The following is a 12,555-nucleotide window of genomic DNA, read 5'->3' on the forward strand; positions in this document are numbered from 1 at the left end:
CACACCAAAATGTCACTCTATTAAATGTGATTGGTGTAGGGACAAATTATTAGTGAAATAGAAATAAAGATCTCAGTTTGTAGGCTTTTAAAGCAGGACAAAAGCATTAATTAATTCAATGGGGAAAAGATGAATGTTTAACAAATAACACAGGCACAATGGCCAACTATCTGGAAGGAAATAAAAATGGAACTCCATCTTACACCATATTCCAGATACACCAAAGCCTTAAGTGAAAAGCACACAAACACAAACCATAAAGTTTTCATTAAAAAGTTAGGAGACTCTATATACCTAGAAATTAAGTGGTTGGGTAGCCATCATAATCAGTTCTGGAAAACTGGAAGGTATTACAAATAAGTGTAGTTGACTGTACATACATTTTTTTAAAAATGTAAAATAATTCATAATAAAGTTGACAAGCAATGAAAAAAGTTCATGCTGAACTTTTTTATGAATGATCAAATTGATAATTGCCTAAACCCACTGACCAATATTAATATCACTTAAAAGGGGGACAGCTAAACATTATATATCTCCTGATGTAATGCAAAAGGAAGTACATAGTAACCCTCATGAAAATTCCTTGCAAAAAATTTTTAAAAAGAAAAGAAAATAAATAAATAAATAAAAAGAGAAGAGAATTTAAATATAATCATATCTCTGGATCTAATTACCAGCTGATGGGAAATAGGAAGTAAAAGAGAGAAGGATACATTTTAAAATGACACCAGAGGACACAATAAGCCAAAACTGGAATTTCTAGAGAGCAAATGATCCAATTCAAATGAAAAAAAAAAACAAAACACGGGGGTAAGAGGGTCCTATTATACACTCGTTGACTTAAAAGACAATTAACCAAAAGCAGTATCTGGACCTTGTTTGGACCCCAATCCAAATAAGGAATTTAACATTTATAGTTATGTTACTATTTTGCTGAAATTTTAACATAAATGAAATAAGAAAAGTCATAAAAGGGCTTCATGTGGGCCAAATGAGGCTTACTTGTTGTTATACTGTTAGTGGTGGTGGTTTAGTCACCAAGTTGTGTCTAACTCTTATGACCCCATGGACTGTACCTGCCAGGCTCCTCTGTCCATGGGATTCTCCAGGCAAGAATACTGGAGTGGGTTGCCATTTCCTTCTCCAGGGGATCTTCCCAACCCAGGAATCGAACCCAGGTCTCCTGCATTGCAGGCAGATTTTTAACCAACTGAGCTATGAGGGAAGCCCCAACCCTAATCCTACTCTGTTAGTGCCAAACCTAAAGGAACAATTCTTAATTCTGTGGAGATTAAAGTAATCTTCAAAGAGAATTACCCAGCACGAAACAACCAATATTCACTCTGGTTCCACCTCTATTTTCAGATGACTGTTTCTTATCTGTATAGCCAGTAAGTACAAAGTGCAGAAAATATAGTTGTTAAGATTTTTCGGTTTTTGTACAGAGGGTACAGCCTTGGCAGCTGCCAACTGATCCCAAACTGCTTTACTGTTATGCACTTCAGCTGAAACGTAAATATTAGCCCTAAAAATCAAGGAGCAACTCAAAATAGATTTATATATTTATCACTCTACTGTTCCTTCATTATTTGTAATATTAACTAATTGAACATATTTTCTCTTATCAAATTCATATAAGGCATATTAAAAAAGTAAGATAGAGGGAATTCTTTGGCAGTCCAGTGGTTAGGGCTCTGCACATCCACTGCAGGAGGCTCAGGTTTGATTCCTGGTTCAGGGAACTAAGATCCCACATGCTGCATGGTGTGCCCTTCTCTCTCCCAAAAAAAAGTAAAAAAAGAAAAAAAAATTCTACCATATTAATATAGCCACTACTAGCATTAATTCAATTCACTTTTATTCAATACGTCATAAGCATTTTTTTATATTAATACTATCTTTATAGCCATCATTTAAATGGTTGAGTAAGATTTTTTAAGTGGCTTGGCTATGATTAATTATAGCTCTGTTTTAGATGGTTATGTATTTTAAAACATTATGAAGTATGCTATAATTACCATATTTATGCATCTTATTTTTCCTATATTTGGATTTCTTTTCCTTAGAATAAATTCTCAAAGTCTTAAATATGTAACATTTCCAAAGCTCAATATATACTTCCAAGTTGCTTTGCAAAATGCACTAACTATGAGTGCGAGTGCCACTGCACCGTGACCAATGCACATCAGTTTTATGTACACATTTTACTAGGCTTTGTAGAACATGTCCACTTAGTTCATATATTGAAATAAGACTGTGTAAGATACTAACGAGCATTAACTCTGAACCACTAGGTGGAGCTACAAATACAAATACATAGCCCTACTCCAGTACTTTAAATCATATCTAGATTACCTATATACCCTATACAACGTAAATACTATGTGAGTAGTTGCTGAGGCTTGCAGCAAACTGCAGTTTTGCTTTCTGGAACTTTTGGGAACTTTCTGGAATTTTCTTTCCCCTGAGTACTTTCAATCATAATCTGTTAGTTGAATCCATGAATGCAGAACACACCGGTGTCAGGGAGCTGACTGTAAATAGTGCCAATATTTCTCTTACAACACCATGGAAGTTTCCATTTTAGTAATAATTTTTTAAAATAACTTTCTCCCTTTAAAAAAATTATTTATTTGTTTATTTTAGGCTGCACTGGGTCTTCACTGCCGTGTGTGGGCTTTCTCTAGCTGCAGCAAGCAGGAGCTGCAATCCAGCAGCTGTGTGCGGGCTTCTCACTGTGCTGGCTTCCACTGTTGCACAACACCGGCTCTAGGTGTGTGGGCTTCAGCAGTTGTAGCACTCAGGCTTCAGTGGCCTCGCAGCATGTGGGGTCTTCTCGGACCAGGGAATAAACCCATGTTCCCTGCATTGGCATGTGCATTTTTGATCACTGTACCATCACAAAAGTCCAATGATAATTTCTTGAAGCATAAGAGACATTATTTAAGACTGAATTTTAATAAGCAAGCTGGAATCAGATTTATGAAATGTGTACATGGGACAAACTAGACTCTTCTCAATATTTATATGCGTTTCTATTTTTCCCATTATGAATGGGAAACATAAGTGAAATACTTTTTAGAGGCAAATACCCCTCGAAGAAGCCAGTGATGAGAGTTGTGACAGAAAGGAATATTTTATTTAGGTATCCTATTAGTAAGATCGTATTTATATTTTAAGAATACATTTTTAATTTAGTAAAGCATTCTATTTTTTTCAGAAGAGCTAATGGAAGTAGAGGAAAATCTGTGGACCAATGGTCTAGAAACCATTTTTTTGATAAATTAGGCAAGTACTAACATACAAAGGATCATTGGACCTAAGGCTAATCACCTGCTGGGAACTTATGGCTCAGGAATTCTAAACACAGCTCTGAATCCTGGGTACAACTGGTATTCTATTACTTCTCATGACAAAACTTTCCTTTATCTTTCAAAGTTTAAAAATCTGTCCATTAGCTTTTCCCCCAAATATGCACACACACACAAAACACAGCTATAATACCTTAAAGAATGGAAATGAATTTGGGGGTTCTAGTTCTATTCTCTAATATATCTGACAAAGAATAAGTTAAAAGAGAGAAGAGAGATGGGAGAAAAAGATACATCTAGAAGTAACATTTTCAGCTTGTGTAGAACAGGTTTTATGTTCTGTACCCTAGTACTCTTCCACCAATCGGTATAGTTCCAGGCCCAGGATATAAGAGTAAAGTATATGTTCCAAATCCTTTGCCTCTGCCTCTCTCAGGCAACTACTAAAGTTCTTTTTCTTCTAAGAAAAGAAGTTTTTTATCCAAGTTTTTCACCAACCTCTTTAGGTAGAGCTAGGTACACAAAAAAGTGAGGAACACAGAGCCAGAGGTACTCACTCACAATTCAACTGTCTTCACATAACCCCATATCCTTCCTCTAGTATTAACTACTTAATTATATTCCCCTGATGTTTAGAATTCATTAAGGTTCATTACTGAATCAATAATTTTAAAGAAAAACACTACAAAATTAGAATCAAGGAAACATGGTATGGTGAAAACAACCTAACGCCACCTCTCTCAATATGAAAATGTACTTGTAAAATACTTCTGATGAAAGCAGATGTTAGCACAAATAACTTCCTTTCTATCATCTATACCTTTTGTTCTAGGAGTGCCCTGCGGAGGGAGACCCTCTGTTCAAGTTCCCGAAGCTCTCGATCATGCTGTGCCTCCGCCTGCATCTTGATTTTGCTCTGATATGCATTTAACAGCTCCAGTTCCTGCTGCAGCTGCATCTTCAAAACCTGGCACTCTGCTTCCTGTGCTTCATCCAAACGCAGCTGAAAAAGAGGGAAAAAACAGATACATCCTACTGTGAACTATTTATTCAAGACCTATGGAAAGAAGGTGTGAGAAAAGGCAGACTACTCTTCTATGGGATAGACAGTTGTTCTCTCTTGTATCTTGGAGTAAACATCTCTGAAAAAAGGAAGGCACAGTAACCAATGATGATAACAAAAAGATAAAAGCTATCATACGCTATTTGAAGGATGTCTGAATAACCAGATTTTTCTTAAAAAAAATCTAGAATCTGATTAAATGCTATAAGACACTGAATCTCTTTTCTGCAATGAAAATAATTATAGAAGAGGGACCAGCAAACTACAGCTCCACACCAAATCTGGACAGTTGACTGTTTTAATTAATTTTATAGTTTCCTAATTAAGAATGGTTTTTACATTTTATATGGCTATAATATAAGTACTCAGATAATATCCTCAATTTTGTATCCTGGCCCACAAAAACTAAAATATTTACTATCTATCTGGCCCTTTAAAAAAAAGTTCACAAAACTTATATAGAAAATACTTTGTATTTGCCTTCATTAAAATGTCACCATCTAGATTTCTAATACAGTACTACTTTTTACCCAATGCCTAACAAAGCTGTTGCTCTAATCTTGGTATACTCTTGGAATATGCGCTAAACACCTGAGAGGCACTGGCAAGGAGCCTATTTAGAATCTCATGTCTAAATGTATCAATGAGAATTCTATATAAATCATGCCTACTCCCAAACAATGCAGAGACAGGAAAAATACAGATAACCACTACTACTTCCCAGGCTGTAGGAGAGCTACCACTTCCTATCAGTGCTTTAATTACTGAGACTTCACTCAGGAGGTGGAAGGAAAGGGGCCCTGGATTTGCTCTGCCTAAGTAACACAAACTCACCGCCTGGGTGGAGAGCATCTCGTTAATGCTGTGGTCATACTGCTCCGCCAAGATGGCCAACTTCCTGGTCTGTTCCTCCTTGAGTCGCTTCAGGACCGCCTTGTGCTCACTCTTTGGTGTAGTCTCCAGCAGGTGATTTCTTAACGCTTTGTACTGTCTGGTTTGGATTTTACAGGTGTCCTGAAACTGCTTTTTTATTTGGAGTTCTTTAGACTGAGAAGGAAAAAAAAAGATATATATAATTTTTAGCATATGGCATTTGGTAAACCTTATGCTTACATGAAACGAAAAGGCTACTAGGAGAAAGGGAGAGGGGAAAACAGAATGGTTACATCATAATGTTGCAGGTACAGCATGTTTCTGCTTGGCTATTAGGTCAAACCCTTAGATTCTATGTATTACAAAAGCTCTAATTTAAAACATTAGAATACCAAGTACCTCATTTTTCATATGACTTCAAGTAGTACTCATTATGTTGGTAACAGTTACAAATAAATATTAAAATTAATTTTGATTACTATGTATATTGATGACAGAAAATTAAATTTCTTCTCATGCATTAAGAATAGTAGATACAAAAGATTTTTATTGGCCAGATAATATCTTATCAGATTTCTAAGGCAGAAAATAAGCATATTTATTGTTCCTTATCTGAGAGACCTTGCTCCAATTTTTTTTAATGACAATCTCAACTCTAATGACATAGTCTGTGAAAGACCCACAAAAGTAGGCTATCAGTAACTGACTAACATTATTATAATTATCTTTCCCTTAAGGGGAATAAACTGTGGGGCAAGGGAGGGGATAGCCCTTCTTGAGGTGATGATAAAAGACATGAACTACATAAACATTTTGGAGATAAAACAATCTGAGTTCAGAGACAAAGGGGTTTGGCTTTAGTTTTTGGTTAATCACAGGTTAGTTATTTCTATGAACTCAGGTTTGAACAAAATTTGAAAAGATGAGATATATTTCTATAAGGTATATTGTTCAAGCCTACAAGTGAGAATTTACTCATGTACTTCACTAAGGCAGAAGCTATAGTTGAAATATTGACTGGCTGATTCAGTGTGCAACAAATGCATATAAAACCAAAGTAACATACTTTTCAAGGAAGTAACTATTCATCCTCTCCACCACCTCTGCCAATAAATACCAAAATATCAAATACACATTTTCCATATTTTATACCAACCAAGTCGAAAGGTCAAGAGATGCCTAGCTGCAAAGAGAAACTCTTAGTTCAGCTATGTTTAGTGGTGTCACTCTTAAATACTGTTCTTGATTAACAATACTGAAAGAATATTCAAGTTAGCCAGGAATGGGACAATGACATTTAGCCATTCTTTTCTAACTCTGTGTAACGGCCTCCAGTCTTTTAAAAGTTTTTATTTTTAAAATACTGTGTCAAGAAAACACTGTAATTATTCCACACCACTAGTCTAATGAGAGAGAGAGAAAAAAAACTCCTTGAAAAATGTGCTTTTTCTTTAAGAAGAGTAATACTTGTACCAAGAATAAACTATACACTTTAATGTTTGACTCAAGTGAAAGCAAGAGGAATGTTAAGTTACAACTGTTTCTACTCATCTAACATTGACAAATCATCATCTGGATGGCAGATGAAGAAACAGAAGAGCAGGCAACAGGTGTGAATCACCTATTCCACTGACACGGGTAACCCAGTCCTCCCCAAATCCCAGTTAAATTACGTTAAGTGCTAAAACTGATGCCTCCCGTCTCCTTTAAATTCCTGGAGAAAGTCAGAAGATGCAACTATTACGGAAACAAAAATGGGATAACTTGACGTTAAAATCAAGTCAGTTTTTTTTTTTTTATCGCTTCTAGGCCTTTTGGCTAAGATCAAGTGTAAAATCAAGTCAGTTTTGTTCAAATTGAGTAAGTAGATACAGATACATAACTAAGAGGAAATGGTCCTTTTCTTCCTTAGTAAAGTAACAACAATCTCCTTTATGGAAAATCTTGAGCTCATCTGTCATCAAAAGCAGACATTCTATTCAAAGCCTGACTGTAATTGTGAAACATTGTTTTTTACCTCACTTTTTGTATAGTATCTGCAAAGATCACACTAGTGTTTACAAACTTTCAAACTGAAAAGGTAACAATAAGAAGGAGAAAAGAAAGATTAAACACCAAACAACTCTATGCCAAGCCCTACCGCTGGTACCTTTAAAATCATCATTCATTTCACAGATATGTTACTTAAATAACTTCAGCTTAGGCTAAAGGTACCTTCAGACTCTTAGGCTGTTGTCGAACCTCCATGACATGCTTTCGCCTTAGCTCTCGTTCTCTTCGCTTATTATATTCTAGCTGGTTAGTGAGCTCAGTTTGATGCTGCAATCTGATCAACTCACAGCGCATCTTCTGAATTGTGTTGAGGTGGCGGAACTCCAGTTCTTGCATGGATTCATGCTGTCGCAGTAGCATGGCATGCTCTAAGTCCTTCTGAGTCTGTCTTTTATTTAACTCCTAAGCATAATACAAAAGACAAAGGTATATTTATTGCTGTACAATGCCAGGGGGAAAAAACCCTAAGAAACAGATTAACCAGGAAACAGATGTAATCTTCAGATTCAGTAATGACTGCACAGTAAATATCAGATTTTATGACCTATACAGTAGTAAATGGGCAATTAGTAAAGACAAATTTCCTTATTCTATTCAATTACTATTCATTAATACTATTTTATGCCATAAGCTTAAAACATATCAAATCTCAGTAGACTTAATGTCCTTTCTTTCTTTCTTTCCTTCTTTCACTGTTTCCCAATTTTACATCTGAAGAGAACCCCAAAGCCATTTTTTAAATTTCTTCGGTGTCCTATCCAATTCTATTACATGCAGTATACCCAGTATAGTGTAATGGATAAGAACATGGACCCGGCTCTGCTACCTACAGTCACCAAGTCCTTGGGTTAGTTGTTTAAACCTGCTGTGCTTTAGTTTTATCACTTTTCAAAGAAATAACAGTGTAACTATTATACAGATTTAATGTGAGGATGAAATGAACTCATAAACGGAAAGTTCTCAGAATACCTAGCACATGATGCTCGATAAATGTTCTAATTCCTTTTTTTTTTTTTTAGATTAAAAAGAACAAGTGTAAAACACACACACATGTCAAACCTGTTCCCTTTGCCCCTGCAAACCCTTTCTGCAAAGGACAATAGTTTGAAGAAAATGCTTCCCAACCTTCCCCATGCTACTGTGAAACAACTATTATAGAAAAACATATAGTTTAAAAACTGAGTAACAATATACAATACAGGCATGTAATGTGCTTTCTTCAGCTAACAATATAATAGACATATATCCAGGTCTGATCAGTATATACACATCTTTTATTTAAGTTTCACCATAGGTTTCTGCTTTGAAATACTATAATTTTCCATTTTTTGCTTTATAAAAAAATTTTCATTAAATGTTGATGCATCATGCATCATATACTCATGTTATTATTTCTTTAGGACAGAGTTCTAGAAGTGGATTTGTAGGTAAAAGCATATGAGCTCCAAAAGGGTAGTATCAATTTATACTCTTACCAACATTACACATTTCCCAATGCCCTTACTAGGATTCAATGTTTCCAGTCTGTTAAACTGTTCTTATTTAACTGATGCAACTACTTTAATTTTAATTTCTTTAATTATTAGTAAATTTGAACAATTATGCTATACTTGAAGTTTATTTTAAGCCACTCTTGGAAATAAGCTAATCTGTGCTCAGAGGTATCCCTGAAACTGAGAATATTTGTTTTCCCTGACACAAGAGTTTCTATGTTTGCTCAATTAAGTACATGATTATAAAAAAAGTATTAAATGTTAACACATAGGGGATGTAAAGACTGGAACAAAACAAAACCGGTGACTTCATAAAATTTTCATTCTAGGCAAGAAGAGAAACTTCTCCCCCAAAAGTGTGTGTGTATAGGAGAGAGAAGTGCAGAGAAGACTATTTAAATAAGAAGGAGGATTTGGATATTAGGGGAGGCATTTCTGAGGAGAGACGTGAATGGGGGGAAGCAAGCCATGTAGATAATCTAGGAAAGAAGAATTCAGGCTGAGGGAGGCGCAAGTGCAAAGGCTCCGAAACTGAGAAGGAACTGACGTATTTTCAGGAAAGATTCCAGCTTCAAACGCACCTCCCTGACAAGGTCCTGCTCTAAGTTATGGCGCCCAAGTAACATTCTTCTCTTGAAGCGACGGCATTCCAACTCTAGATACTGCCTCTGACGCCGTAGAAGATTAGCCTCTTCTTCTGCTTGGAAATGCTGTATATTCTCCTTCTGCTTTGAAAGCCACTCCTGTTTTTCTTTTTTCGGGGTGCTCTGATTTTCATTCAGCTCCTGGGAACATAAAAAACAATTCAGTTCAAAATACATAAAAATCAACAGTATAAATATATCATGTGGTATTTGGTATTAAATAAAAGTACCTCCTTAAGCTGCTCTTTTCGAAGTTTATATTCTCTTTTCTGAGACTCCAAAAAGCTGTTCAGTTCTTTCTTCTGTTGGGCCTGAATATGTTGCTGAAATTTTTTCTCTTCATTGGCCATCACTTTAGCCTATGAGAAATTTAAAAAATGGATCAAATGAGTTAAGTAGACAGATTCAAAGCAACAGTTTAATATATACCACTTAGGATAAAATCTGTATAAGTATTACCAAAATAAGAACATCCAACAAATTACCAGTAAGTATTACTTAGCTTCTTATTTCAATTTCAGAGAACCAGTAAAATGGGACTCATCTTTAAAATGTTGACCTATTACAGAATTAAAAAGCTTTCACCTTTTAAAAAATATAACAATATGCCCCCCAATAAAAAAATAAGCATTTATTAAAAATATAATAAAATCATGACCTTTTATCTAGATTGACTTGTATATTATATACTCCTCTTCAAAGTAAACCCTGACCTTTAACTTATATATTAAATAAAAGTGTTAAATATTAGATACATATATATCATACTATTTTATTTCTGATTATATATGCAATGTATATTCATTGTGGATCATTTAGAAAATACAGAAAAACACAAAGGAAAAAAAACCTCGTATGATTTTAGCACTCAGAGAAAAACAATAAAAACATTTTGGTACACACCTTTCCTATTTTTTCTATGCATGCACGCATTTTAAATAAATCTGTAATCACATTGCACATCCTATGTCATGATCTGCTCTTCTAAATATGTTAGTATCTATCTCTTCCCAAGTTATTAAAAATACTTTCTAATTCCCAACAGGATTCTAAATATCTATACATTCTTTAATCAAATCAATTCAAAATTAAATAATTATTTACTCAATAAATTATTTTGCCAATTCTCTACTATTATGAGAGTGGGTCTTTTAATTTGGGGGGGGCAGGGAAGGTGAACAGGGTAACTATAATAAATAATGCCTCAATGTGGACTAGCTAGATATGTTTCTAGATATTGTGTTAATTTACTGAGAAGCTTACATTTTACTTGACAAATGCTGACTATCAAAATAAAATTTAAGTGATGGGATATCAAAACATCAGGTTTCCCATAAGAAGAATCCTAAAAAATATATACTTAAATCATATAGTAGAATGACACATTTGTAAATAAACAAAATGGGCCAAATCTTAATTTGAATCTCTCTTAACTTATTATCTCTAACATTTTGTTATATTACAGTAATCTTTAATTATTCTGATATTAAAATGCAACTATAAATTGAAGGAAGGTTTCCAAAAAACACACAAAGAGAATCATAAATGATTTTTTGAGACCTAAATCACCTATTGATAGATGATTAAGAAATTCCTCATACTATCAGAGTACCTAGGGCCTAGAATGGTTGCATGATTTACCCACTGTGATACAATAAAACTACGAGCATTAAGAAATAATCCCACGTCTACTGGTTCCCAGACTTAGTGCCTGATACTATACATGTCATATAAATGCTTCTCTCTATTCCCAATTGAACTGGCTTGGTTCTAGAGAAAATATCCTAACATCAAAATGCCAGCTTGGTTAACTCTGAGATGCTTATGATCTACAGTAAATAAATTAATAATAGTGAATCAGCCACCTCTTTTTCCATAGCAGCCTGATGTTTCTTGATAAGTTTCTCCATTTCTGCAGCAAAATTGTTACGCTGAGTTTCAAGATCTTTGTCTAATCTGAGGCGATGTTCATCCATCTCAGCCTTTAACTTATTTTCCAGAGTCATCAGCTGCTTTTGATGTTGCCGCCTCATTCTCTTATAGCCAGACATTTGTTCTCTAAGCTCAGAGTCCTGCTCATGTTCCTGCATTTGCCTTGTAACCTAGACACACAAACAATGGAGAGAAAACAATAAAATAAAGCAAAACATCTTTTCTTTCAGAAGCATTTTAGACCACTCTATTATTTATCCAAGTAGACAATTACTGTAAGAGATTCCAATGAGCAGTTTCCAATTAAAATTCCAGGTGATCTTTTAAAGAAATAGACAAGCTGGTTCTAAAGTTTATATAGAAATGTAAAGGTGCTACAAGAAGCAAAACATTCTTGAGGGAAAAGAAGTTGGAAGACACACATATCAGTAATCAAAATGGTGTGGTACTGGTGGAAGGATAGGCTGAACAGATCAAAGGAACAGAATAAAATCTAGAAATAGATCATATATATTTAGTCAACTGATTTTTCTGCCAAAAAAGTCAAGTTAGGTCAAAGAGGAAATAAATGTATTATCAAATTATAACTGGTTCTCTGTATACAAAACAAAAACAAAAACTTGATTTCTATATCACTCTATATCAAAATTAATTTGAAAAGAATCATTTGACATAAACACAAAATCCAGAACCATAAAGTAGAAGAAATCACAGAATATCTTCATGACTGTAAGGCAGACAAGTATTTCCTGGGCAGGACACAAAAAGCACTGACAATAAAGAAAAAGATGTGTAAACTGATTTTTTTAGTTGAGGTGAAATTCACTTAATATAAAATATTTTAAAGTGAACAACATTAGCATTTAATATGTATTTTCTTAGTTGATGGTTAGCATAATGTGTACCACTAAAAATACTTCAAATTGAATACCTAAGATCTATGTATTTTATTATATGAAAAAAACCCAAGGCAGAGAAGTCAGACTGAGTTTTAGTACATGGTACTTTTATTGAAAAATATAGCTATGCATATCTTTGTACACAAATTTACCTATTGTATGAATGTCTTATCTGAAATAAATAGACTTAATAGGTTTAGGGATATGGATCTTAAGTTTTCTAAATCCATAACTTAAGAGAATTCCTCAGGAATTCCCTAGTGGTCCAGTGGTTGGGACTCTGTG

The 12,555-nt window shown here is 34.5% G+C and overlaps 1 protein-coding gene across 1 annotated transcript in view; it reads right to left on the minus strand.

Annotated features, from left to right (window-relative positions):
• TAOK1 (TAO kinase 1) overlaps positions 1-12,555 on the minus strand; it is a 96,911-nt gene that overhangs the window by 10,027 nt on the left and 74,329 nt on the right. Inside the window, exons 14-19 of the mRNA XM_065911096.1 lie at positions 11,305-11,541; positions 9,670-9,798; positions 9,377-9,580; positions 7,465-7,704; positions 5,212-5,424; positions 4,135-4,317 (exon numbers count right to left, since the gene is read on the minus strand). Of these exons, the coding sequence (XP_065767168.1) occupies positions 4,135-4,317; positions 5,212-5,424; positions 7,465-7,704; positions 9,377-9,580; positions 9,670-9,798; positions 11,305-11,541 (1,206 nt within the window). The remainder of the gene's footprint in view (positions 1-4,134; positions 4,318-5,211; positions 5,425-7,464; positions 7,705-9,376; positions 9,581-9,669; positions 9,799-11,304; positions 11,542-12,555) is intronic.

The sequence above is a fragment of the Muntiacus reevesi genome, chromosome 18, assembly GCF_963930625.1.
Source record: "Muntiacus reevesi chromosome 18, mMunRee1.1, whole genome shotgun sequence".
NCBI lineage: Eukaryota > Metazoa > Chordata > Mammalia > Artiodactyla > Cervidae > Muntiacus > Muntiacus reevesi.